The sequence below is a fragment of the Pseudochaenichthys georgianus genome, chromosome 3 (genome assembly GCF_902827115.2).
Source record: "Pseudochaenichthys georgianus chromosome 3, fPseGeo1.2, whole genome shotgun sequence".
NCBI lineage: Eukaryota > Metazoa > Chordata > Actinopteri > Perciformes > Channichthyidae > Pseudochaenichthys > Pseudochaenichthys georgianus.
In genome coordinates this window covers 1,888,168-1,915,175 of record NC_047505.1, presented here as the reverse complement: position 1 = coordinate 1,915,175, position 27,008 = coordinate 1,888,168, and the positions used below count along the sequence as shown (strand labels likewise).

At 41.9% G+C, this 27,008-nt stretch overlaps 1 protein-coding gene and 1 pseudogene across 1 annotated transcript in view; one reads left to right on the top strand and one right to left on the bottom strand.

Moving 5' to 3' along the window:
- The window catches only part of LOC117465879 (anoctamin-9-like), a 58,488-nt gene extending 36,858 nt beyond the window's left edge, over window positions 1–21,630 (top strand). The window contains exons 12-24 of the mRNA XM_034108948.2: window positions 942–1,046; window positions 3,870–4,034; window positions 5,298–5,334; window positions 7,940–8,051; window positions 15,812–15,866; window positions 15,966–16,063; window positions 16,174–16,370; window positions 17,585–17,737; window positions 18,209–18,353; window positions 18,444–18,563; window positions 18,647–18,740; window positions 18,838–18,950; window positions 19,426–21,630. Of these exons, the coding sequence (XP_033964839.1) occupies window positions 942–1,046; window positions 3,870–4,034; window positions 5,298–5,334; window positions 7,940–8,051; window positions 15,812–15,866; window positions 15,966–16,063; window positions 16,174–16,370; window positions 17,585–17,737; window positions 18,209–18,353; window positions 18,444–18,563; window positions 18,647–18,740; window positions 18,838–18,950; window positions 19,426–19,459 (1,428 nt within the window). The 3' untranslated portion in view covers window positions 19,460–21,630. The remainder of the gene's footprint in view (window positions 1–941; window positions 1,047–3,869; window positions 4,035–5,297; window positions 5,335–7,939; window positions 8,052–15,811; window positions 15,867–15,965; window positions 16,064–16,173; window positions 16,371–17,584; window positions 17,738–18,208; window positions 18,354–18,443; window positions 18,564–18,646; window positions 18,741–18,837; window positions 18,951–19,425) is intronic.
- Window positions 10,248–13,796, bottom strand: LOC139435346 (uncharacterized; annotated as a pseudogene).
- Window positions 21,631–27,008: the final 5,378 nt, after the last annotated feature.

Sequence of the window (27,008 nt, the reverse complement as noted above, 5' to 3'; positions counted from 1 at the left end):
TAAAACCCTTACCACAAACAAATTGTCTTCTGTGGGAAACACAATATTTCAACCATTTGTACGTAGTATATGGAAACCATATTCATGCAACTCTTCGGTGTGTGTACATTGAATTGGAATCTACATGGAAAACAATCCTATGTAAATGTTTATATTGTTGAAAAACATGGCCAACTACATATGGGTCTAAAGTTATTAAAGCAACATGGATCATCACTTTTAAACAATGGAACGCCTGTTTACAAAGACCAGATGTGAGCAAGTGGCTGCATAACTGAATGCTTCACCTGTGCAGAAATATTGTCATGACCAGCTGAAGATCATTTTAGTTAATCTATTATGTCACTTATTTCGAGGGGGTTTAAGAGAATAAATGGTCGGAACATTTATTGGAATAAACTAGTGGATTGCATTGACAAGCTGCTATTTTGGGAGATAACTCTTGACCAATATTTACAAAGAAGTCATAAACAGAAACCCAAAAACTTTAAGTAGAAAGAATAGCTATTAAGTCTACACAGTATTCTGCTAATTTGCAGTAAAGAGTATAGACAATATTAGATTAGATAAGATTAGATTAAATGTATCCCGAATAAAATGTCAAAAAGAAGCACATTCGATGCACACACGGAGAGTGGCTGCAACAGGCTTTGTAGAGTAAAGTGTATCCAAAATATGAAGTATAATATGCAGTCAAAAAGTAAAAACAGTACCTTTACCCTCATCCAAGTAATATATTTAACATACAAGGACAGACAACCGACTCCAAATATTTAGTGTGGGAAAGAAACGGCAGAGCCAATTGTTCACTTATCAAAGTATTATTGTATATTTAATTACTGTTGTCTGGAACAAATCGGATTATTGTTATTTTAGATACGTTTCAGTTGACTCCATTTTGTGTAAATTATTATTTGTGGGTTTTGTGTGTGTTTTGACAGGAAGAACTCATTCTTGAAATAGTCAATGACCCAAACTGTAAACCCAAACAGTTCAGGCACTCCTACCTGCGCAGCACCTTGGTCCTCTTCTTGGTTACTGTCATGGTGAGAGAAACACATACACACACAAAAAAACACTTTCTATGTTTCAACAGTGAAATACTGGCGGAACACTGCATCAACAAATTGACAAATTAAGACTGTGTATAAGACATGATTTTACCATCTTTATGAACTCTCCTGCTATCTACAAATCATGTGTATGTATGATATGTACCCTAAAAGTCTAGAGTAGGACTCAATAGTGTCTATTAAGTTTGGTACAGACGTCACAGGAGTCACCACATCTTAAATGTCATCTGCCTGATCCTAACAGCTAATGTTTCTGAAAGAAAATGATGAACATTAAGGGGTTCAAAGGACACCCGTGACAAGTCCAACTAGACAAGCTGAAAAAGTGAGAGCTAACCCTGTTGGTTATCACTATAGACTTTGTTTCTTTATATATTATATTAAATGATATGGGTCTGCTTTGTCTATCTCTGTGAGAAGTTAGAGATATTAAAGCATCACTAAATGTTGCTGGCATGTGGCCTTTTTTCAAAAGCCTCTTGATAAACCTGCAAAATCAGAGCCAAGATTTCCACATATTCCTCATAATATTCCACTGGAAACCCATCTTACCCTAGTGATTTACCAGTTTTCGTTTTTAAATTTGCTCTTCTTATTTCACCCTCAATTATTGGTGACTCCAACTCTGCCTGCGGAATGTAGCTTTGGCAAATGATATTAGAAGAGTAGCTGTTGTTCCTCATCATTATCACTGTCGGGTACTGTCGCTGTATATACCGTATCGTAATATTGATGAAGTACCTTGTTTATGAAAAATCATCACCTATCCCCCAAACTATTAACCCCCACCAGCCTGAACCGTTGATACAAGGCAGGATGGATCCATGCTCTCGTGTTTTTTACGCCAAATTCTGACCCCACCGTCCGAATGTTGCAGCAGAAATGGAGACTCCTCAGACCAGGCAACATTTTTCTAACCTTCTTTTGTTCAGTTTTGGTGAGCTCGTGAGAATTGTAGCCTCAGTTTCCTGTTCTTATCTGACAGGAGGGGCACCCGGTGGGGTCTCTGCTGCTGTGGCCCGTCTGCACAAGGTTCAACGTGTTGTGGTTCAGAGGTGGTCTTCTGCATACCTTGGCTGTAACCAATGGTTATTTGAGTAACTGTTGCCTCTTATCACCTTGAACCAGTCAGCCTTCTCCCAGAGAACTGCCGCTCACAGACCATTCTCTGGAAACCCTAAAGATGGTTGTGTGTGAAAATCCCAGTAGATCAGCAGTTTCTGAAATACTCAGACCAGCCGCCTTTGCCACGTTCAAAGTCACTTAAATCCCATTTCTTCCCAATCTGATGCTCTGCCCAAACTCCAGAGCACCAGAGGGGTCTCTTTTGATTTGCTTCTTAAACTAATCCCTTCGTTGTAAGTACCTGTAGAAGTCATGTTTGTCTAGATCATATTTATCTTTCAAATGCTGGAAACTCTCAGGCTCCCCATCCTTCTAGGTGCACCATGCTGTAATAGCCATTGTTTGAATCCCTTATCATTCCCAGCTGGTTTTAAATTACTATTGAATGCTACCCATTTTAGTAAACCTGCACTTTTCTCTAACTTGTTCTTGTTAATTATTTCGAACCATACTTTTTAGAGTGAACAGTGTAATTGTATATAGTTGGTTTAGAATTTTCTTGCATGTTTCTTTATCGCCAATGATGTTCTGGATTGGTTTATCTACAAACTCTTTTTCAATTTCATTCCACTTTGCTGTGTAATCTGGTTTGCACAACACACAACATATCTTAACTGGGCAGCAATGAAGTATTCCTTTAGTTTTGGAAGGCCCATGCCTCCTTTATTTTCCGGTAGCTGGAGAGTTTCGTATCTGACTCAAGGTTTTTTGCCCTCCCAGATAATCCTTGATTTGAACCTATCCCAGGTCACACATTTAGTTTGGGGAACCTCTACTGGCAGGGACCGGAAAAGATAAAGACATCTAGGCAGAAGATTCATTTTGTCTCAATACTTGAGGTAAAATCTAGTGGTAGATTAGAACACCTTTTTGTATTTCTTGATTTATCTTGTTATAGTTTGCTCTATATATTTTAGATGTTCTCTTAGTGATGATAACCCCAAGATATTTGTATTTGCTTTAAATTCCAATTAAGATTAAATGATTCCCTAATCGTTGTTGATGGTGTGTAATTTAGAGCTAGTATCTGTGTTTTGGAAATATTCATTTTGTATCCCGAAAGGTGCCCATACAATAAAGTGGGTGATCTCTGAAAGCTACTTTTATCAGTCAGGTTACCATTGATTTTATTCTAGCATTTGGCTATTGATATAATCTTCTTATACATTGTTGATTTGGTATACTTCCAAATCGTTCCAAAATGTGAAATTCCTAATTTAGCCGATCAAATGCTTTTCTGCATCAATGCTTACTAATAAAGTATGTACTATGTTTAGTCTTATGTGTTTGGTCCACTATGTGTAGAGTTATTTTTGATATTATCCTGTGTTTGACGTTGGTTTAAGAATCCTGTATAATCTTCTTCGATTAATTCTGTCAGTGTTTTTTTGGTGTATATTTTATAGTCCACATTCAATATAGAGATGGGTCTATAGTTCCCACAGTGTTCTTTATGCCTTCGTGGTTTTGGTGTGACAGAAATAACTGCTTCGGGAATAGAGAGAGCCCCTTACCGCCATTTTTTTTTTTTGTCGCAACCACGTGACTCCAAGAAAAAACAAATGTAAAGGCAGATTGCAAAATCACATTGACAGAACAGAAAATAAAGCAAGATGAGCACTATAGAGACTGTGATAAACAGTGTGTGTGTGTGTGTGTGTTGTGCTCTAGCTCATGCTGATCATCGGCCTGGCTCATGCCCTGGTGGTGTTTCGAGTGGTGGCTGCACCCTTAATGTCTGAGGGCAGCTGGGAGTTCATCAGGGATCATGCCAACACTGTGGCTGTGATGCTGGGAGCAGTGCTGCACTACCTCACCATTCAGATAATGACCCGGGTACGTATACATCCCCGCTCTTCATCGTGCATTCACACGCTGAAGAACAGGAAGAATTGCTAGCGCTAAGATATACCACATCATTCAACAGATCATTGCTTATTCTGTAAGAAAATGTAAACTACATAATGACACTGTAGCTCCTGTGCATTTTGATGTGCTATGTGCATATTTATCTAAATAGAATAAAACCTTTTCTGACATATTTGTTGAAACATTGAAGCTTCAGGTTATTGAAGTCCTACAAAGTTGCTTGAATTTGGATAATGGTTACTGTCCCTCAGTCGTCAATAAAGAACATATATTTAAGCAGCATTACGAGAGGTGAAATGTCACTTAAGTAAGTACTGTACTCACCATAACAGAGATTTAGCTTATTACAATTTGTACTCTAAGATGGCATGAAATTGTTTGTATTCTAAAACTTTTCAACCAAAATACTTCAGACCTATTTCAAACTGATTACCAGAACAAATACACAATGTAATACCACTTCTAAGCAGAGATTCATTTCTAATAACATTTCATTTGGGCTCAACATCATTTTTTATTTGAAAGTTATGTATCCGTCCAAGCTTTTAATGAATAACAGTAGCAAGAGTGACAATAAATTCAGACATTTAAAACGAAAAGGAATGCACGTGTTAGGGTAAAGCACTTATTTCTTGCAAACTATTTCTTCGACCCCCGCCAGAGAGTACTGTGGATAGTTAATATCTTCATATTTTTTATAATGATTTAGGCCTTGGATATTATTTGAAATTGTGCCACCCAAATGTATAAAGCATCAATAAAATGAGCTTCACCTTTACCTCTACCGATGCAACATTAAAATTATGACAACTTGATTCATTAATCAATAATTATACCTTTAAACACTTACAGCCATGAAATAAAATAACAGTGATCACTGCAAAATGGAGTTTCTGTAGTTTTACTACTTACTACTACTTAGTCTTTTTTTGTAGTCTTTTGAAACAAAATGATTTTATTTTCTAACCTTCTGAAAATGATTGACGATGCACCGTGTCATTGTCCTGCTGGAGAAATCAAACCTCAGAATTACAGATTTAATATGGTATATTTATATTTCATGTGCTTATGAGCTTAGTGCGTGGTGATTTCACGATGTTTCTGTCACTTCAGAGGAAACAGCTGGAAGCTTCTGAGAAACAGCTGAGATAAAGGAACACATTCAGCTGTTGTTGGTCTGCCTGCCAGCAACGGAACCATCACATATTTCTGTTTCTCTTTCCCCTGTAGGTAAACAGATGGGTGTCCCTTAAGCTCTGTGACATAGGTAAGACCAAATCATAATACTGTATTCGATATGAATCAGAATCGGTTTATTACCTGTAGGTTTACACATACCAGGTATTTGCTTTAGTACATGTGGTGCATACAAAGACACAGAAAGAAGAATACGTTAAAGATACAATACAAAAGGTACTGTTATGACAACTATTTAAAAAAAAATATATATTTTATGACAATTGTAACAAACTAGAACATTCTGAGAAATGTTGACGATGTGACTGAAACTTGGGTGCACATCCCGATGCTAACATTACCCCCGCTGAGTAAGTATTCATAGCATTAGTTGTATTGTTAAGGTACAACAAAGAATAACCAATAATTTTAGCTGACTATTTGAACTGTGTATCTATTACATTTTTGGATTTTGTAGCACATTCCTGCATCGTTTCTGAACATCTTTAGATTACCAGTGGATTTAGTTAACGACCGACAGGTGTGTTCAAAGACCAAAGCGTTTCCACGGCAACGCCCTGCCAGTGAACGAGAGACAGCCTGTCAGAGAATGTATTGACAATATTGTGCTGCATTATTGCTTCTAAGTAAAAAAACTGTAACTCCAATCAGCTAAGTATCCAGATGAACACCTGATGACTCTCGTGTTTGTTATATGTGTAAGTCCATTTGATGAAATGAGCATATCGGTGCGGCCGTGACAAATTTCCCTACATTACGATCACCAAATGATGTATGAAGAGTGAACATTGTGGCCAGCCAAGCAATAGTTGGAAAAAAACCTCTTCAGATTTTACAGCTCCACTCCCCTCTAGCCGTGATTTCACCCACTCTAAGTCTTAAAGGTCCCATGTCATGGCCATTTCTACTGATCATAACTCCATTGTTGAGGTCTACTAGAATAGATTTATATTGCTCAATGTTCCAAACTCACATTGGTTTCTCACACAGCATCTCTGTATAGTATGTGTATTCACTCTCTGTCCTAAACGGCTTGTTGGAGATCCTGCCCCCCCTCCCTGTGAGCCCACTGTGCTCTGATTAGTCAACTCGCCCACTCTGTTCTGACGAGTCCACCGTTACAGCTGAACATCAGTGATTATGTGTTACAATGGCGTTTGTTAGCAACCAGGAAATGACACCAGTAATGACAAACGGATGTGAATGCTGCGTGGGGTCTGGGTGCCGTGTTGGCGGGACGTTGTGAGGCTTGCTGCTGCGAGGAGCGGACAGTGTGAGCTGGCTTGCTGCGTGGTTTCCTGGTTGCTGCGTGGAGACGGCGAAACCCAGCCCGAGCACACACCCGCAGCCTCGCCGTGTGTGTGTGTGTGTGTGTGTGTGTGTGTGTGTGTGTGTGTGTGTGTGTGTGTGTGTGTGTGTGTGTGTGTGTGTGTGTGTGTGTGTGTGTGTGTGTGTGTGTGTGTGTGTGTGTGTGTGTGTGTGTGTGTGTGTGTGTGTGTGTGTGTGTGTGTGTGTGTGTGTGGTGTGTGTGTGTGTGTGTGTGTGTGTGTGTGTGTGTGTGTGTGTGTGTGTGTGTGGTGTGTGTGTGTGTGTGTGTGTGTGTGTGTGTGTGTGTGTGTGTGTGTGTGTGTGTGGTGTGTGTGTGTGTGTGTGTGTGTGTGTGTGTGTGTGTGTGTGTGTGTGTGTGTGTGTGTGTCTGATTGGACAACTTGGTTCCCTGAAGAAACAAATGGAAAAAGAGAAATGTCCAACGAGGCGTTCTGGGGCAGCATCGACAGGTCTTTTCTTTGTTGGAGTTTTACTTCAGGGACTGGTCAGCTTTCTGTCCCCAGAGTCAGAACTAAACATGGAGAAGCAGCGTTCAATTATTATGCTCCAAATATCTGGAACAAACTCCCAGAAACCTGCAGGTCCGCTGCAACTCTGACTACTTTTAAATCCAGGCTGAAGACTTTTCATTTTGTCGCTGCTTTTAATTGAACTATTCATATCTTAGACTGCACTGTAACTTTTATCCATGTATTTTTTCTTTTAATGCTTATTGTATTAGCTTTTATTTTTAATGACTGATTTTAAATGCCATTTTCTTAATGTCTTTAATTTTTTGTAAAGCACTTTGAATTACCCTGTGTTGAAAAGTGCTAACTTGCCTTGCCTTACTCCCTACAGGGTGTACTTTGAGGGTTTGTGACTCTGCAGACCGTTTACATGCAGAAAAACCTTCATAACAAACAAGGGGACGGGTAATAACCAGAAAAGTATGACATGGGCCCTTTAATGACCAGGCTCCGCTCTGAATGAAGTCTGAGGGGGTTTCCGGCTGACGCATTACATGTAGCGCACGGATGGAGCTTTGTTTTCAACTAAAGCGACTAATGAAAAATTGCTCGATTAAGACTTTATAAATCGACTAGGGATTAATCGACTATTAGTAGGCAGCCCTAGTTTTCTGCGATTTGAAAAACGGCTAGGCACATCCCTTTTTTAAAAGACATAGCAACCCGATCTCGGTCATTCCGCACCTTTTTGATGTGTTTTTTGTGTGTTTCTGAAGAAGAATAAGATGAGATAAGATTGTTGAATACTAGACTGTGTGTGGCTTCGCCAGTCACACAGAATTAACAATATTTACATATTGTTTGTGTGTGTGTGTGTGTGTGTGTGTGTGTGTGTAGAGAAGACCAACTCGTTTGCTGCCACAGAGAGGAACTTCACAGTGAAGATGTTCACCTTCCAGTTCTTCACTCTCTTCTCATCGCTCTTCTACGTGGCCTTCTTCCTGGGCAGGTACTCTGTAACTGACTGTGTGTTCTTTTGTTGTTTGTATGTTTTTCAAGCTCATGTTGTACTTCCTGCATCCTTCTGTTGGACACGGTCCCCTTGGGTGTTCATGTACATTTCATCAGCAGAAGGTGTACCTGTCCCTATGTTTTCATATCTTACTACTGCTAATTTGTTCGCATGTTTGCACCACTAACCTACCTAGCTTAGCTATTTGCTGCGCATATTGGGCGTCCTTACAGCGGACAGAATAAACAGAACTAACACATCCAAGACAGACTTGGCTACAGTCAGTTATATGTAGCATCCAAGTGCTGCATGGCCACTTTCAATGAATTGATACTGTATTTAGCCACTAGAGGCTGATTGTATTCCTTTGGAGCTGGTGGCTTAGAAATACACATTGCATCTTACAGCCTGTTCACAGCAGAGAAAATAAGTATTTGATCCCTTGCAGATTTTGTAGGTTTGCCCACTTAAAAATAGATAAACAGTCTATCATTTGAATAGTAGGTGAGAAAAAAAGAATCTAGAAATGGACATTATATAAGGCTGCGGCCACACGAGGACGAAAACGGCTAAACACATAGGATTAACGCAAACGCAATCGCAAACAAGCTTCCGTCCACACGCAATAGTTATCCGGATAGTGTCTGCGCACACTAGACCGCTCCGTTTAGCTCCAACCGCTGGAGAAGCTGCAGTACATATGCAGGAGCCTATACGTGGCGCTGTAACTTCCTCCACAAAAGCAGCGAAGAAGCATGGTTGTCATGGTTGCCCTTCTGTTTATTCTCCGCGGTGGGGGCCGAGGGAACCGGGCAGAGTTTTTCGCCAGTCAACGTGCATTAAAGTTTAAATCTTGCGGACAAAATTATAAAAGTGCCGGTCAAAGGTCTTTTTTGTTATTTATTGAGCTTTAAAACAAATGAATAACGACTCTATATATTATAATAATAAAATACACGGATACTCTCTTTTTCCTCCCTCTCTTCGGACAGCGTCAGTGTCTGTCTCATGCAGCAGCTCATCCAGTAATGAGTGACCCGGCCGACAGTAAAAATAAACATATTTATAACTAGTTTAGGTAGTCTGAGAGTTAATTAAAATAGCTAAGGGTGATGATCTGACTTGAAGTGTGTGTTTTGCTGCAGCAGGAGGAGCTGCGGGTGAGCAGAGCTGCGTGTCTCCGTCCTATCAGATTAGACTTCACTCGCGTTTAGGTCCATATCGAGAGAAAGATAAATAATCTGAATTCAGGGTGCAGTTTACTTTGACGCGGGGGTGAGTAGAAGAGGTGGGGAGAGGCGGGGCTATTGCCTCATCATTATTGCTGTAGATGTTGCACAAACAACTGTAGCATGGTCAATAGCGTCCGGAGCACGATAGCAACTCTGCGATCCGCCATTGTTGTTGTTGTTGATGGTGGCGAAACACTTCAGCAATAGCGCGGGGTAAGCGGAGGTGAGCAGAAGAGGTGGGGAGAGGCGGGGCTATTGCGCAATCACTATCAGTGATCTGAAAATGTTCGGCTAGGGCGCACACACGGAGCCGTTTGACCCCCCAGAGAGTGGCGTATGCCTTTCTATCCACCTTGGGACCCGTTATCGTTTCCTCAGTCGTTTAGTGCCGTATTCGGTCGTCCTTGTGTGGCCGAACGGTCTATATGACACTAAACAGTAACGCAAACGACCGTTTTCGTCCTCGTGTGGCCTAAAAGATAAATGTTGATTTGCATTTAACTGTGGGAAATAAGTATGTGATCCCCTTGCAGAACATGTGTTAGTACTTGGTGGAGAAACCCTTGTTGGACACACAGAGGTCAGACGCTTCTTGTAGTTGGTCTCCAGGTCTGTGCACATCTCAGGAAGGATGTTGGTCCACTCCTCTCTGAAGTTCCTCTCCAAATCCTTAAGATGTTGAGGCTGATGCTTGGCCTCTGGAAGCTTCAGCTGCCTCCACAGATTTTTTATGGGATTAAGTTCCGTTGACTGGCTAGGCCCCTCCCTCACCTCAATGTGCATCTTCTTTAGCAGCCCCGGTGTTGCCTTGGCCGTATGTTCAGGTGTATTTTCCTGCTCGAATACCCCTCCATGACCCATTTTCAGTGTCCTGGCTGAGGGAAGGAGGCAATCGGCCAAGATCTTACGCTACATGGCCCCGTACATCCTCTCCTTGATGCAGGGAAGTGCTCCTGTCCCCTTAGCAGAGAAACACCCCCGAAGCATAATGTTCCACCTCCATGCTTGACCGGGGGGGGGGGGGGGGTGTTCTGGGGTTATAGTCAGCATCTCTCTTCCTCCAAACACGGCGTGTCCAGTTGATGCCAAAGATCAACATTTTTGTCTCATCTGACCTCATCATATTCCCAAGCCTTCTCTGAATCATTCAGAGCTTCATTGTCAAACTTCCGACGGGCTTCTCATGTTCTTCTTGAGCGGGGGGCCTGCAGGCGCTGCAGGATTGTATCCTTATGGTGTAGTGTGTTACCAATAGTTTTCTTGGTGACTGTGCTCCCAGCTGCCTTGAGATCATTAACCTGTTAAGCCCGAGAGACCCCGGTACCGGGGCCCTCCTGCAACATCTTGCAGGAAACAGTGTCTGAGGGCATGTTCATTTAATAAACTATGAATGTTTTATATTCATGTAACGGGAAGAAACTCATCTAACTGATCATTTTAATTTTTTTCAAAAAAAACCTCACAATGCTAACGCTGTGCCTCTGAACTAGCAACGAGCGGAAAATGCTAACAGATTACTGCACCGAAATTCACTTACAAAACCTTATTATTTATCTTTGCTGCACATCCAACCCATCGTTTCACATCGTGAGGTGACACAGAATCGAGGGGTACCCTGCATCATCACTCAATTATACGAACTCGCGGGATAATAACAAGAACAGACATCAGAACATGTGGCGCTAGGTAGCTAAAAACGCTAACATGGCTCACCTGTGTGGTAGTCTGGTCAAAAGTGGTCTTCAATGGCATTACAACGATAAAACGCTGCTGAAGTTAATCCATAAATTAATCCAATATGTCTGTGTTCCCTTGAAATTATTTCTGATAATCCATGAGCAATAAACCTGCTTTTCGGTTTTCAGATGTCAGAGCGAGAGATAGGTTCACTCTGGTGCAAAACTGTGTGTGCGAAGCCCCCACCTTTTTGTTTTACCGTGTGAGTGGGGAGATTCCCCTTCGATTCTATTGGCTCTAACGGTCAGAAAGAGATGTCAATCACCAACATCGACCAATGGGTTCCAGAGAAACGGTAAAACCCTCATTTCCACCCAAATCACCTCAGAGGTGGAGTTTTTTTAGCTATGTTTTGTTTTGCATCAATCTTGATACAGGGTACTTATTATATGTTGTACTTTGTATTCCTAAAGCTTTTAGTCTACCTTACCATCATCCAAGGGTAGTTTTCACTACAAGTAAAAAAGAATATTTGGACGGACACTATAATTTACAGTTTTTTACTATGTTCAATCTGAATTTTCTTTAAAATAAAAAACATCGATATTGATTCTGACTCTTCTACATCCAACTCACAGGTTTATCATTACTTTGAGAAAAAAGATTATTAATTTAACCCTTTTTAGAAGGGAAGATATGGTCATTTGTTCTGGGAATGTCATTTTCGAGACTGAGACCTGAAAAACAGGCTCAGGCCTAAACTGGTTAACAAGTTCCTCCCGTGTAGTTCTTTGCTGATCCCTCACCTTTCTCATGATCATCAATACGCCACGGGGCGAGATCTTGTGTTGGGCCCCAGACAGAGGGCGATTGATGCTCATTTTGTCTTTCTTCTATTTCTGAATAATCACACCAACAGTTGTCTCCTTCTCACCAAGCTGCTTTCTGATGGTGTTGTAGCCAATCCCAGCCTTGTGCAGGTCTACAATCTGGTCCCTGAGGTCTTTACCCCTAGATTCCACCGGGTCCGTCTGCGTCGCGTTACCGCGGCGTCCGCAAGGATCGCGGCCACTCTAGTCAATGAGTGCTATTCCACCAGACGCGCTGCGTTATGGCTCAGAAGTGTCCCAGAAGCGTCTCGGCGCTGGGCTCCGCTCAAAATAGGATTGAAGTCTATTTTTCGACGCGAGGCGTTGCAGAGGCGCCGGGCAGGAAGTGGACCGGTAACAGCATCCGGCCCATCCCCAAAATAAACTAATTTTGCAGACCCTATCCCTCCGCAGTCTTTCAAGTAGGAGAAATGCCAGCGTTCTCCTCCGGTTTACAGGCACTGTGTAAATTATATATATAGAATAATTATGATGATGAATTAATTTTTTTACCACTAAAATACAGCAACACATCTTTGATTCATGTCGTTTATAACTGGAATATTACAATTATTATTAACTTTGTCTGTACAAAGTAGCCTGTCCAGGAAATATGCCCAAATAAATAAAAACTGTGAGTCGGCAGGCAAGACGCTCCACTTCTGAAATGCTTCTGAAACGCGCCCGGTAGGGTATGACGCCGGAGGACGCCGGACCAAAACCGTGGCGCAGCCGTAACGCGACGCAGATGGACCCGGTGGAATCGAGGGGTTAGACAGCTCTTTATTCTTGGTGGAGAGGTTGGAAATGGAATCTGATTGATTGATTCTGTGGACAGGTGTCTTTTATACAGGTAACAAGTTGAGATTAGGAGCACTTTTTTAAAGGAAGAGGACTTATGTACCCGTCTGTGGAAGCCAGAATTATTTTTGTTGCAAGGGGATCAAATACTTATTTCACACAATTAAATGCAAATCAATTGATGTCTCTTTCTACATTTCTGGATATTCTTTTTGATATGTCTCTCATTAGTCAAATAAACCAACCATTAAAATTATAAACGGTTCATTTCTTTGTAAATTGGTAAACTTGCTAAATTGGAAAGTGATCAAATAATTATTACTTCATTGTATAACATGAAGGTGAGAACTACAAACCCAAATTCCAATGAAGTTGGGACTTTGTGTAAAACGTAAATAAAAACAGAATACAATGATTTGCGAATCCCTTTTTACCTATATTCAATTGAATACCCTACAAAGACAAGATATATATAATGGTCAAACTGATAAACCCTAACCCTTTTTGCAAATATTCACTCGTTTTTAATCTGATGCCTTCAACACGTTCCAATAAAGCTGGGGCATGTTTACCACTGTTACATCACCTTCCTTCTAACAACACTCAATAACTGTTTGGGAATCGATGACGCTAATTGTTCATTCTTGCTTGCTGTACGACTTCAGTTGCTCAACAGTCCAGGGTCTCCGTTGTTGTATTTTGTGCTTCATAATGCACCCCACATGTTCAATGGAGACAGGTCTGGACTGCAGGCAGGCCGGTCTAGTACCCCCACTCTTTCACTACGGAGCCACGCTGTTGTAACGTGTGCAGAATGTGGCTTGGCATTGTCCAGGCTATACTAACGAGCAGCTAAGTTAGACCACTCAGTAATGTGGCAAGTTAGAAGATGGGCCGACCATAGCTACTGTGTTTTATAGCAGTACATGCTACCTCTGTTTAGCGGCAAGATACTTCTTAGCTTCCTCGACGGATGACATTCGAACTTTGTCTCCATTCTCCGCCGTAATCATCAGCTTGGAGTACTGGAGAGCAGGCCTGAGTCCGAGTTTATACAGCTGCGCCATCACCTCGCGGTACAGAGCTCGCTGCATCACAACCTCGGGAATATAATCTTCGTAGAAGGCAATCGATTTCCCCTCGTACCGTAGATCCGCTCTCATTTTCCGGGCTTCACGGATGACTCTTTCTTTGGTCTGGAAGTTGTGGAATCGGATGATGACAGGCCTCGGTCTTTCCCCAGGCTTTGGCTTCGCGGCTAACGACCTGTGAGCCCGGACCAGTTCAGGAGAAGTAGGCAGGATTTGGTCCCCCAGAAGCTGGGGTAGTAGGTCGGAGAAGAAGGTCGCAGGCCCTCAATCGACTCCGGGAGACCAATAATAATAATAATAATAATAATTCCTTACATTTATTATAGCGCTTTTCCAGATGCTCAAAGCGCTTCACAAATACACATTACACATATCATACATGCAATGGTCATGTACTGTGGACAATACCCACAGGAGCAAGTTCAGGTGAAGTGTCTTGCCCAAGGACACACCGGCTTTACAGACGCAGCAGTGGCGGGTTTCACCCCTTGATCTGATGATCATTGCACAGCGCACTGCGCCACACCATCCATCTTCACGCCTCAAAGTCATCGAGGCGCTTTTACAAGTACACATTAGTATCATACATGTACTGTGGACAATACCCACAGGAGCAAATCCGGGTGAAGTGTCTTGCCCAAGGACACAACGGCCTGACGCAGTGGCGGCAGGAGCGGGTTTCGAACTGGAGTTCCCCAACACCCCCCTTGATCTGATGATCAGATGCACAGACCACTGCGCCACCCTTCCCAATAATGCGGATATTCTTGCGGCGGCTGCGGGCCTCGAGGTCTGCAGTTTTCGCTGGCAGCTTAGCATTGCTAGCGGCTAGCTCCGCGCATGTAGCTTCCAAAGTCGACAGGCGCCCGTCGACCAAATCCGCATTCGACTCCAAAGAGGTAATACGCTGCCCATGATCAGAGATAGTCGCTTTGCGGGCTTTGGTGGCATGTCTCCTTAAGGTATAAAGTTGCTCAGTTGTTATGTATCGACTAGTGTAAGTATGAAGTGAGTAACAAGGTTTCTACATAATAAATAGTTGGAAGCAAGGGAGCGGAGGAAAACACGTCTACTCCTCACTCTTCATACCGGAAGTCTCTCTGAATCTTTTGATGACGTTATGGACTGTAGATGATGAAATCCCTAAATTCCTTGCAATTTTATGTTGAGAAACATTGTTCTTAAACTGTTGGATTTTTTGCTCAAGCAGTTGTTCACAAAGTGGTGAACTCTGCCCACCCTTGCTTGTGAACGACTGAGCCCCACCGGGTTTCTCCTTTTCTACCCAATCATGACACTCACCTGTTTCCAATCAACCCGTTCACCTGTGGAATGCTCCAAACAGGAGTTTTTTCAGCATTCCTCAACTTTCCCATCTTTTCTTGCCCCTGTCCCAGCTTTTTTGTACGTGTTGCAGGAATCAAATAAAAAATGACTGAATATTTGCATAAACATATAAAGTAGATATATATCTGGTCTTTGTGGTCTATTTAATTCAATATAGGTCGAAAAGGATTTGCAAATCATATATTCTGTTTTTATTTATGTTTTACACAACATCCCAACTTCATTGGAAATGTGAACTTAGTCCACTTCTCCTCCATGTTGCTCCCGCTTTTTATAAATAACTCATAGCTGAGTAGCTAAAACATTATATATATCTCCGTCTGAAATAATAGATTAAAACTATTGGTGTCAATTGGGCAAACAAATGTGTTAATCCAAATAATACTGTTATTAACCATGATCAACCACAAGTTTAAAATACCTATATTTACTTGTATTTTGGGGGAGATAAAACAAACATGTGTGGTGTTGTAATGAAGAAATGCCAATAACAGACTGGTTAGATATTATATCAGATCAGCTTAGATTTGACTATTTCTAAATGATCTCATGAAGTCCAGCACATATCCGACACTTAGATAAAGCATTGACAAAGCCGCTGCTAACATTTCAAAATCAAACCTCTTATTGTCCCTTTTTCCTCAGCATGTACTGCTGTCTCATGTACTGTAGTACAGGAGGACTGTAGCCAGTTTCAAAATGCTCTTTGTTGATGTGAAGCTAAAGTTTTGTTGTCACAGGATTAACGGCCATCCAGGGAACTATGTCCGTATCGCTGGATGGAGACTGGAGGAGGTGAGGAGACTTTAGTTTAGGATTTTAGTTATTTTTTGCCTTTCATAAAGCATGTTTGTCCCATATTTCTTATTCTACGATATATGTTGTGTGTTGTAGTGCCATCCTAGCGGTTGTTTGACAGACCTCTTCATCCAGATGGCTGTTATCATGCTGCTCAAACAGACTCTCAACAACATTTTTGAGTTCATTGTGCCGTGAGTGTGCTGTATTTTCATTTAGGATCTACTATTAGGCAACAATGGTTATAGTGTCCATTGAAAATCACAGTTACTTTGCATTCATGTCAAAATGTTGTGTTTTCCAGTTGGTTAAAGAGCTGTCTGAGAAGAAAAACAGCAAAGAAGCTGCAGAGGAAGTGCGGTCACTGTTACAGGAAGGCCTGCCGTGACGAACAGGGACGCATTGAACCATGTGACGTCTGCAAACTTCGCCACTGGCTGTCTAATTATCACCTGGCCCACACGGATGCCTTCAGTCTGTTCAATGAGTTCCTGGAGATGGGTATGTCCACAGTCTGTGCTGACACTCACAACCAAAAACCCAACTCTCTAGCTCCACGAGGGATTGTATCCTTGTGCAACATCCTTGTGAAGTACTGACACATCTGCAAGTCTGCACTAGGTTAAGTTATCTTGATTTGAAGAGTTTGTTTGTGCATGGGCATAATACGAGAGCAAACTCAAGGGCAGAACTATACAAAAACGTTTCCACTTACGAGATGAGATTTGTTGTTAAGAAGACTCTTTAGCAAAAGTCATCCACTTTTTCACAAATAAATAATACTTTCAAAATTAAGGAATTAAAACCCATTATCAAATAAAGGCTATTTGGATTTGCTCTCCCTATACTACAGGCCTATAGAAGAACTCCCGGCACTTCTACTGTTTTTATGACAACAATATCTGTACAATGAACCATCACTGTGAAAAACTAGCATCGCTCCTTTGGATTGTTTGTTTATGCTGCTATATATTAGCTTGACATTGCTGCATGAACATCCACTGGAGGATTGTTAGTCTCACACTAAGTTTGAATGAGGTTATCACCGCTCCGTCTGACAGCCTTACAGCGAGGAGGAAGATCTGCATACGGAGATAAAAGTAAAACACTCACTCACGTCGTACATATTGCATGAAAATAAAGATTGTAAATATTAAACTAAATGTTGTACATATTGAAGTAAATGTCATGCATATTAAAGTGCAACACATCAGATCATTTTTCGTTTCGATTTCCCTCCAATTTCTACAGTGACGTTGTTGATGTTTTTTGAAAAGTAGAAATAATTCGATCTTAAAGTGCTTAGAACGTCCACACTAATAGTTTTTTTCAGGCGGCCGCATACTTCTGCATACGCTCACTGTAATGAAAGGCTTGAAATGACTTGCAAAAGTAGCATGACAGCAGGTAATAATACACAATAAGCCAACATATTAATATGGAAGAAAAGCACACATTAGTTGTACTAGAATACAATATAGACAAATAAGTAGGTAAGTACAACCACTTCAGAACTTACATATGTGAACATAATTCAATATGTGTTGCCTGCTGTATATAGAAAATCCTCAAGTGGTAAATCCTATTATTCATTCTTATGCAACAGTATTTAAACAACACCCATTTCTCAGAACTTGTTTCACTTATTCATAATGCACTTTCCACATTCCTTGAATAATTACCTTTCTATCTTACTTATTGTCCCTCCCCTCCAGTGGTCCAGTTCAGTTTCACCACCATATTCGTGGCAGCGTTCCCCCTGGCCCCCCTGCTTGCTCTCATCAATAACATTTTCGAGATCCGTCTTGACGCCATCAAAATGGTCCGCCTGGAGCGCCGGCTGGTCCCGAGAAAGACCAACGACATTGGTGAGCTGTGTGTCTGTTACTGTAATAATACATGAGAGCAGTAGCCCATAAAAGAACCTTAAATAAAGGATCACTCCACAGGAAACGTTTCACATCCTGTTGCAATCTAATGTATTTATTAAACGACAAACTGTATGTGAAAGTGTGTCCTGTTTGTGTGTCAGTTAGAAAAACATCTCACAGATTGAAATGACTAAGAATAATTGTTAATAATAATTGAAAATGTGCCACCATGTGATCTGAAGACTCCTGAATGCTGTTCATGTAAAGATCCTCTTTTTACCACGCTTCCTAACGTAATGCATGAGTCATATTTGGATGAGTCCGTTTTTTCGATGATGATACAAAGTTACTTGTTTTTCTTTTCTATAACCTGTGACAATACCTCTCTCTGGTAGTTCCTTCAGTCTGCCGTTGGTTATGCTGTGTGCAGGTGTGTGTGAGTGTAACAGCACTGTCCTCTGTCTGCAGGTGTGTGGACAAAGGTGTTGGAGGTCATTGGTGTGTTAGCAGTGATTGCTAATGGTTTGGTTATTGGAGTCTCCTCAGACTTCATTCCACGCCTTGTTTACCGTTATCGTTATGGACCCTGTGCTAATGGAAACACTTCCACACAGTGAGTTTTGTATCGGCTGGGACAAATGTATGTTTACACGTCGGCCAACTGTATAGTGTGTCACCACGATGGTTTGTGATCTCTTTGCAGCTGCATGCAGGGCTACATAAATGACACTCTCTCCACGGCTTTTGTAAGACACCAGGCAGTCAGAACTGACTTTATTCCAGATCAGATGATCACAGGCGGCTTTAATGTCACACAGTGCAGGTGAGGAGATTTAATCCAACTATTAAAGACTAACCTGTCACAGATGTGATAAACAGGACTCTCTGTGTGGTGTGTGCCTGCAGCTACAGAGACTACAGGAGTGATGAAGACTACAATCTGACTTCTCAGTTCTGGTTGGTTTTGGCTGTGCGCTTTGCCTTCGTCATCCTGTTTGAGGTGTGTACTCCATCCTTTCTTCGTCAGTGCTGTCCATATGAACTGAAGAACGCAGTGAAATAGTTTCTGTGTATGTTCTCTTTTGTTTTTCCTGTAGCATGTCGTGGTGGTGTGTAAGTTCATTGCTGCCTGGTTCGTTCCCAACAACCCCATTCGGGTGAAGAATGATCGGCTGCACGACAAACTGGGCCGTCTGAAAGAGGAGCTACGGTAGGCAGCGTGCCCGAGAGAAACACATGAACCAATCTGATTATAGATACTTTCGTAAACCTGAAGTGAATACATTTTGGAGAGAGAGAGAGATTGATTAAAACAAGAGCATTGGGACTCAAACCAAATTGAAAAAGTGTATCTTGAGTTCTGTAAAAACATACTGAGTCCATAGAGTCTGTCCAAACCATGGCTGCAGAGCAGAACTGGGACAATTTCCCCTCTTAATTTTTGGAAGCATTTGATAGATTCAGATTCACACCGACACAAAGCATACTTAGAACAGCGAAGCTATCTGAACCCAGATAAATATACCTTGAATGGAACATTATATCAAAGTGATGCTTTGAAAATAATTCCCAACCCACAAGTAAAACAAATAAACAGGCACTAATTACATTTAAAAGTAACCCTCCCAACCCTGGACACAATAGTGTCCTTTCCCTAACTGAGTGTGTTTTTGTTGTTATTTCAGTGAAAGGAAGCGCAGCAAAACGACAGATGTCTGACCTGCCGCAGCTGAGTCCGCACTGCTTCCAGGATCATAGGAAACGTGATACTCGTGCTAAGATTTCACTACACAACCATCACACTACACACAACTGTCATGTGATGTTTTTTATGTGTGTAAGAAAGTAAATGTATTGTCATTTTATTTTGTTCATTAATTGTTGTTGTTTCAAGAAGAATGTCTTCCGTAGGGAAAACCTACACTTGATACATGGACTGCCGGACAGAACACAGGTTTCATGAAAAATGCACTAAATAAACAGTCATTCTAAAGCATTTATTATACTAACAAATAACGTATTGTTTTATCATGAGAAAAAACTTGAAATCTTTATCAGACAGAAACCGTTGAAAAAATGAAATGCAATGTGTTTTGTACTGTAAACCTAGTGTACATGCTCCCGTGTGATGGCGAAGCCACACAGTATAGTATTCGACATACTTATCTCGTCTTATTCTCCTTCTTTCGCCACAAATGTTGTCATGCTACTCGTCCGGCAGCGTTGACATGAAACACACAAAAAAACCATCAAACCGTGCGGAATGACCGGGATCAGGTTGCTATGTCTTTTTTTGTGACCAACTTTTTATTGTTTTTTTTTTGTTTGCCCTCACAAAAGGGACTTATACAGATACAAATGATATTGACAATACAAAAACAAAAAGGTTGCTATGTCTTTTATAAGAGATTTGCCAAGCCGTTTTCACGCAAATCGCATACAACTGTGATCATTTGCCCCATAGGAATGACTGGGAAATCCATTTGAACAGAGCTCAAAAACACCCCACTTTGACCCCATACATATTCCGCATACTTTTACGTAGAATGAAAATCACAAGTTTAAACGGTTCTCGAGACTATGGACTTTATTAGACTACTTGGAAATGGTTTTGGAAATGAAATGCCTCTACTGTGTTGCTGCGCCGTCAGACCATACATGCCTGGAATCACGTGATGGACAGGACATGCCTATTTCTATCAAGTGCAGACCCAGTTATTTCTATGTGATGTTGAATATGCTGACTTTGTTCTGTGGGTGAATGGAAAGATTCACCTTGAACGCATAACCCCAGATATTGACTTTTGGGAGAAGGTATACCCCAAAGCGCATGAATTATTTCAGAAGGTCATTCTCCTCGAGTTGAGTGGGCAATTCTTCACCAGAATTCCCAGTGCAACTACACCAGTCTCCATTACTGCACCAAAAAGGCCTCTCTGCCTGATACCAGACCCTGCTGTATGTGCCACTCTGACTCAGCCAACCACTGATACCCAAGTGGTGCCTTTGTCGTGGAGAGGAAAAGCTTCTCATGATAGGATGTGATAACACACATTGTGAAACTACCTGGTTTCATTTTGAATGTGTTGGTATAACAGTTGCCCCCAAAGGAAGCTGGTATTGTGACAAATGCCATTAGCATGTCCCCTCTCAAAAGAAACAGAAGTATTAATCAATCTGAATGACAGTGTATATATGTATTTGATTGAACATGTTTCTTTTACATCAAATATATATAAAGAACATGTAAGTGTAACAATCAAAAAAGGTTGTGCACTAAAATGACACAAAAAGCATCATTATTTAAACTGACACTGAAAGAGCAAAACCTCAGCTCAAATATCCACAACTCTAAACACATGTTCAGCTCTGCACCCAATTTGCAATTCAACTTTCCACTTTTTGAAAAGTAAAAGTATAACAACAGTATATTTGTGTTTCTGCACATATTTTGGAGACTTGAACAATCTTTATTTGCAGAATTCTCTCTATCAAACGCCATAAAACAGTGTGCTTGAGCACGATGGTGTGTAGTTGGTTTTACAAAATGTCTTGTGCTATAAATGAAGTGTGCCATTTGGTGCAAAAGCTTGGTTTTGGTAAGTGTTTATGGTGCAGTGCTTCATTCTGCAGTATATACTGTATGAGGTGTTTTGTACTTTGTGTGTATGGTTTTGTGAATTGTGTTTAGTGTTTTGAGAAAATAAGCCCTGCTTTAAAAAAATGTGTTTTAGCATTGAAAATAACTGTAATATGGACACAATGTTAATCTATCTCTGTTATGTGAGGTGATCTCTGCAGCTTACAGTTAAAGGAGCATACTTGTTTTTCACCCTTTTCCAATGGGTAAATTGGAAACCTGTAATAAATATAATACTTTGCCCTTTCAATTGTTTTTTTCAAAATTAATTTACCCAAGCATAAATATTCTACCAGTACTATTCCAGTGTGCAGTGCAGGTCTGAAACCACATTCAAGCAATTTGGGATCAATCTGACAATAGAAAACCTGAGAGAAAAACATTAATCTTCCATGCTTGAAAACAGCTTAAATAATGTTTCAAACATTCCCCTACGCAACCAACCCCCAAATCACTGCTCTGATTATCAAGAAATATAATCTACCAAGTACAACATTGACAATAATGCAATAATAATTATAATACAAACATGTAATATTTTTAAATCTGATATGGGTTGATTGGGATATAACCGAATGTAAAGGCTCAATCAACGGGTATTAGTGTCACACAAATGATTCAGGTCGCAGCACACTTCAGCTATTTTATCCATCAATGTAATCCCATCTACATCTTTAGAAAGTAAAAAATCTATAGGAATTGGTCCTCCCAAAACGGTATATCGCTGCCTTACGGCCCCTACACACGGCGGCGTGCGTTGCCGCTTCAACGCTTCTGCCCATTCACTTTGAATGGGGTGACGTCACGATTCGCCGAACTGCATTGTGGGAGCAAAGCGTAGCTTCTCTCGAGGTGCTCGCTGCAAAAGTAGAGCAATGTTCTACTTTTGCCGCCTCGAAGGAGGTGTCAGCCAATCAAATCCCTCGTATGTAAATCTGACAGGACAAGCACTAGCCAATCAAACCGGGTGTATGTTGGGAGAGCCAGACCGCAGTTATTTCCCATATGTCAACAAAAGGAGGAGAAAATGATCGTGGCGGAAGGGAATCACCCGGTACTCTATGACCAGTCCCTCTTTACATACAGGGATACAAACCGGAGGAGCCAGGCATGGGGGGAGGTGGCAAAGACAGTGGGGGAAACTGGTAGGTTTTCGCTTGTTTGGGGAGTTTATATCCAGTGTACTTCGTTTGAATGGACAGCTAGCAAGCATAGACAGTATATGTAGCCAGCATGGATGTAGCATGAATGCTTTGCTTTGTATGTCCGGGGCGGGACATTCATGTGGTTGGTTGTTGGTCGGGCTGCTCGCGTTGACTCCCCAAGCTCAAGACACGCCCACTGCCAAGCGGCAACGCACGCCGCCGTGTGTAGGGGCCGTAACACATCCTATGACACGCTCAACATGAATTCGCACGATAGCAATTTTCCTTGGGTCGATAACATCTTTAATTGATAATTGTTTCTGGCCTTTAATGAATGCAGGCACCTTAACCTCAGCACACATGAAACCCACTGAGTCACTTATATTGAAACCTCGGTCTGCCAAAATCAAATCACCAGGCAAAATGTTATCTAAGAAGCCACCATTTTCTGTAATATGCTTATCACTGGACCTGCCACCCCATGCCCTTGAAATGAATGATATAACACCCTGCGGACAGATTCCTATCAGAAATGTTATGGTGTTGTGATGTTTGTAGTTTGACCAAGTCTGAGCCTGTGCCATTACATTTGATGGCCTGTCAATGAAAACTTCGAAGCAGTCTATAACAGCCACTTTAGTACCAAAAATGAGTGCGGAAATCCATAGGCATTGTCAGTTGGAGTTCCTCCTGAGATGGCCACTTCAAAAGGAAACTCATACGTTTGAACATGACGTCGATAATCAAGGTAAACACACGGGATACTGTAGATGTGGATGTGTTGAATTTATAAGCCAACTCTTGCAGGGGTTGGTTTAATCTTAATTTCATTAGTGTCAGGATAAATTGTTGAAATGTAGACAGTGAACTCTTAGCGTTCACACTGATGTGCAGTTCCACAAGATTGTATACCATCATTAGAATGGCAAAAGTAGGAAGTCCCGTGTAGAACCGCACACGGTCATCATCACCCTTAAATGTACTCTCTGAAATTGTGGACAAGCTTTTCTTTTAAGTTAACATTTTCTGTTGTTACATTATTAATTTCAAATGACATTTTGTCAATCATTTCACCAGTCAAATCAGTCTGAGTTGCAGTGCCAGTCTCTGGTTCAATCAGTCCTTCTTCTTCTCCAGTGGCTCCCAGGACTGGTGCGGGCTCTTCTGGAGATGGTATATCAGATACCATGCTGTAGAGATCAAGTAGTGCGATGGATGACCTTTTTCTGGCACGTTTATACCTGGCATGTGTAGCAGGGGAAGGTGCTGTAATTTTCTCGTGGCCCAATTTGACAGACGGTGCCCAGTCAGGATGATTTTTGTCACAAAGTGCCACTGGTTTACCTGCAAATAAATCAGATTGTAGGTCAGTTATATCCTGGGCGAACTGTTAATTAATACAAATTTGACCTCTTTTTACAGGACAAGTCAGACTTTAGATATATTTAAATTATATACAGTCTTTAATGAACTATTAGTAGAGAATAACGAGTAATGAATATACTTTATAGAGATCTGCAGATAAATGTTTAGTCTTCTCAAGCACCCACTGTCAAATATCTCTCCTGATTGTTGGCACTTGACAATCACCTTCCCTGAATTTGACTTAGGTGTAACTAAAGTCTGATTTAAGGGTTGTTTATATTTCACATCATTAATCAGAATCTGCAAAGTAACTAAAATAAATGTAGTGGAGTAAAAATACCAGGTTAATCTCTGAATTGTAGTGGAGTAGAATTACAAAGTAACAATTTTCTGTCATGTGGGTATTAATGCTGCCCATTATGGACACAAGCGATTTTCACCCATTTATTAATCTATCCATCCATCCATCTTCTCCCGCTTATCCGTGGTTGGGTCGCGGGGGTAGCAGTTCCAGCAGAGAGCCCCAAACTTTCTTTTCCCTGGCGACATCAACCAGCTCTGACTGGGGGATCCCAAGGCGCCCCCAGGCCAGGGAAGAGATATAATCCCTCCACCTGGTCCTAGGTCTACCCCTTGGTCTCTTCCCAGCTGGACGTGCCTGGAACACCTCCCTAGGGAGGCGCCCAGGTGACATCCTAACTAGGTGCCCGAACCACCTCAACTGGCTCCTTTCGACGCGAAGGAGGAGCGGCTCAACTCCGAGTCCCTCCCTGATGACCGAACTTCTCACCTTATCCCTAAGGGAGACACCAGCCACCCTGCGGAGAAAACCCATCTCGGCCGCTTGTATCCGCGATCTCGTTCTTTCGGTCATGACCCTTCCTTCATGACCATAGGTGAGGGTAGGAACGAAAATGGCCCGGTAGACAGAGAGCTTTGCCTTCTGGCTCAGCTCCCTTTTCGTCACAACGGTGCGGTAAAGCGACTGCAGTACCGCTCCCGCTGCTCCGATTCTCCGGCCCATCTCACGCTCCATTGTTCCCTCACTCGAGAACAAGACCCCGAGATACTTGAACTCCTTCACTTGGGGTAAGGACTCATTCCCTACTTGGAGTGGACAGTCCATCGGTTTCCTGCTGAGAACCATGGTCTCAGATTTGGAGGTGCTGATCCTCATCCCAGCCGATTCACACTCGGTTGCGAACCGATCCAGTGAGTGCTGAAGGTCGCAGACCGATGAAGCCATTAGAACCACATCATCTGCAAAAAGCAGTTGTGCAATCCTTAGTCCACCGAACTGCAGACCCCCTCCCCCATGACTACGCCTCGAAATCCGATCCATGTATATTACAAACAGGATTGGTGACAAAGCGCAGCCCTGGCGGAGGCCAACCCTCACCGGAAATGGGTCCGACTTACTGCCGAGGACCCGGGCACAGCTCTCGCTTTGGGAGGACAGAGATTGGATGTCCCTGAGTAGAGACCCCCTCACCCCATACTCCCGCAGCACCTCCCACAGTAACTCCCTGGGAACTCGGTCATACGCCTTCTCCAAGTCTACAAAACACATGTAGACCGGATAAGCGTACTCCCAGGCCCCCTCCAGGACCATTTATTAATTATATGTTTTTTAAATTTTATTTCCTAACAATGAACACACACCTGCAGTCAGCCAATCAGCCACACAAATGTATCTCACAGAGTTAAAGGAGATCACGAAACTAAGTGGCAAAGACTTTGTGGATTTGCTGAGAGGAGAGCTCTCCTCTATCAGTGACTCTGTTGAAGACACTTTTGACCAAAGAGAAGACACAGGAACAGAACATGCCTTGGAGGCCTTAGCACAGGCGAGTCCTCGCCCCAGTTCTCTTCCCCCACAACATGTTCCTGTGCCTTTATCTGTTCCAGCACCACCTGAACGACCTTCCTAAGAGAACATGCAGGCCCCTCTAGGCCTCACCGATCTCTATCCGCCTGAACTGAAGAAAGTTGTTGTCGAACATATAGTCAAGCATGAAGACTCTGCAGCACAAGCTCCGTTGAGACTTCGACCCTTCTCTGGACGCAGTCCCCGTCCAAACAATGAAGTGGATTATGAGACATGGCGATCTAATGCAGATTTCATAATGAGAGACGCACAACAATCAGATCTACACAAATCACGGAAAATTCTTTAAAGTCTTTCGTTACCTGCTGTCGACATAGTAAAACACTTGACACCTCACTCATCCCCATCAATATATCTGGACATTCTAAACCTCCAGGGTTAGGGGATACAGTTAGGGACACAGTTTAATACTGGCAACTTCTTAATTGTGGGAAAAACGAAAACGTCTTTTAAGAACTAATGGTACAATTATATTTGTATCATTCATCAAAGATAGCAGAAAAACATGTATTATGCTGGGAACTTTGACAGAGGATTACTCACAAAGCACACGGTAAAAGTACATCATTTTATTTCTTGTAGAGAAGTCAAACTAGTACCGAGTCCAACAGTGTCGGTTTTCTTAAGAACTTGAGGTAAAAAAAATATTTGTAATGAGGTTAAAATGTTAACATAGGTTCAGGAGCATGGCCACGCCTAAAACTCCACCTCGAACCACGGCCAATAAATATTAAGATGCCTTGTGGCACAGGGTTGTGAAAAAAAAACACAGGGTCCCCGTCGGCGGGGACCTTCGGTTCCACACACACACCTTAACAGGTTAAACAACGAAGCTCAACAGAACACGCCAGATGTTAGCCAAGCGGCCGCTGCTAACAATCAGAGCAATACATTTACCGTGAGCAAGAGCACTGCCTTCACCAGCTGAGTTTAAATAAAGAAGCTTTAACAAAACATGCAATAGCAGCCAAACGGCTGATATCAGTGAGAGAAACTTCTGATCAGCAATGTGATGAAAGAAATGGAAGCTGGAATCCGCTTTATCAAACACCGGAGTTTATTGAGAGTCACGGCCGGAGCGTTTACAAGATATCCCCACAACTTGCATCATACAGATACCTAGTCAACACTGAGCATTACACAGCAGCACAGCGCAATTCTACACAGAGAATATAGGAGTGGCCTATAGTCACGCGCTTTCCATCTTAATCAATATCACACATGTTAAAC